At 58.2% G+C, this 553-nt stretch overlaps 1 protein-coding gene across 1 annotated transcript in view; it reads left to right on the top strand.

The window, feature by feature from the left end:
• The window catches only part of NBEAL2 (neurobeachin like 2), a 45,565-nt gene that overhangs the window by 12,375 nt on the left and 32,637 nt on the right, over window positions 1–553 (top strand). Inside the window, 2 exon segments of the mRNA XM_033512159.1 lie at window positions 10–164; window positions 239–321. Of these exon segments, the coding sequence (XP_033368050.1) occupies window positions 10–164; window positions 239–321 (238 nt within the window).

Genomic DNA, 553 nt, shown 5'->3' with positions numbered 1-553 from the left:
GGGACACAGCTGGAGAAGGGGACACAGCTGGAAAACGGGACACAGCTGGAAAACCGGACACAGCTGGAAAACCGGACACAGCTGGAAAACGGGATGCTCCACGCCCTGCACCTCTGCGAGTGCTTCCTCGACCCCTACCAGACCTGGCGCCGGCAGCTGAGCGGGTGAGGGGCGCCCCCCGCATCCCAAAATCCCTCCCCCATCCTGGATTTTCCCTTCCTCACCCCTCTCTTTCCAGGGAATCCATCAGCGCCAAGGAGAAGAGCAAATACAAGTTTGCCCCTGCCCCGCTGCCCCCCGAGTTCGGTGCCTTTTTCCAAGGTAAAAGCGGGATTTGGGAAAGGGAAAGGTCAGGGTGGGATCCGTAAGTGTGGGGTGTCCAGGGATGGGGGGGATGCTGGGGCAGGGGTGGGATCAGGGAATATTTATGGGATCCCTGGAGGGATGTCAGGGAATTGATCCGAGGACCTAAAGGGATCTTTCTGCTCCAGGTTATCCCGTTCTTATCCCACAAATATGGGATCCCACACCTGCTCCAGGTTATCCTACTCCT

This window comes from Parus major, chromosome 2 (genome assembly GCF_001522545.3).
Source record: "Parus major isolate Abel chromosome 2, Parus_major1.1, whole genome shotgun sequence".
In the NCBI taxonomy this organism is placed as follows: Eukaryota; Metazoa; Chordata; class Aves; order Passeriformes; family Paridae; genus Parus; species Parus major.
This window is presented reverse-complemented; position numbering and strand designations above follow the sequence as displayed.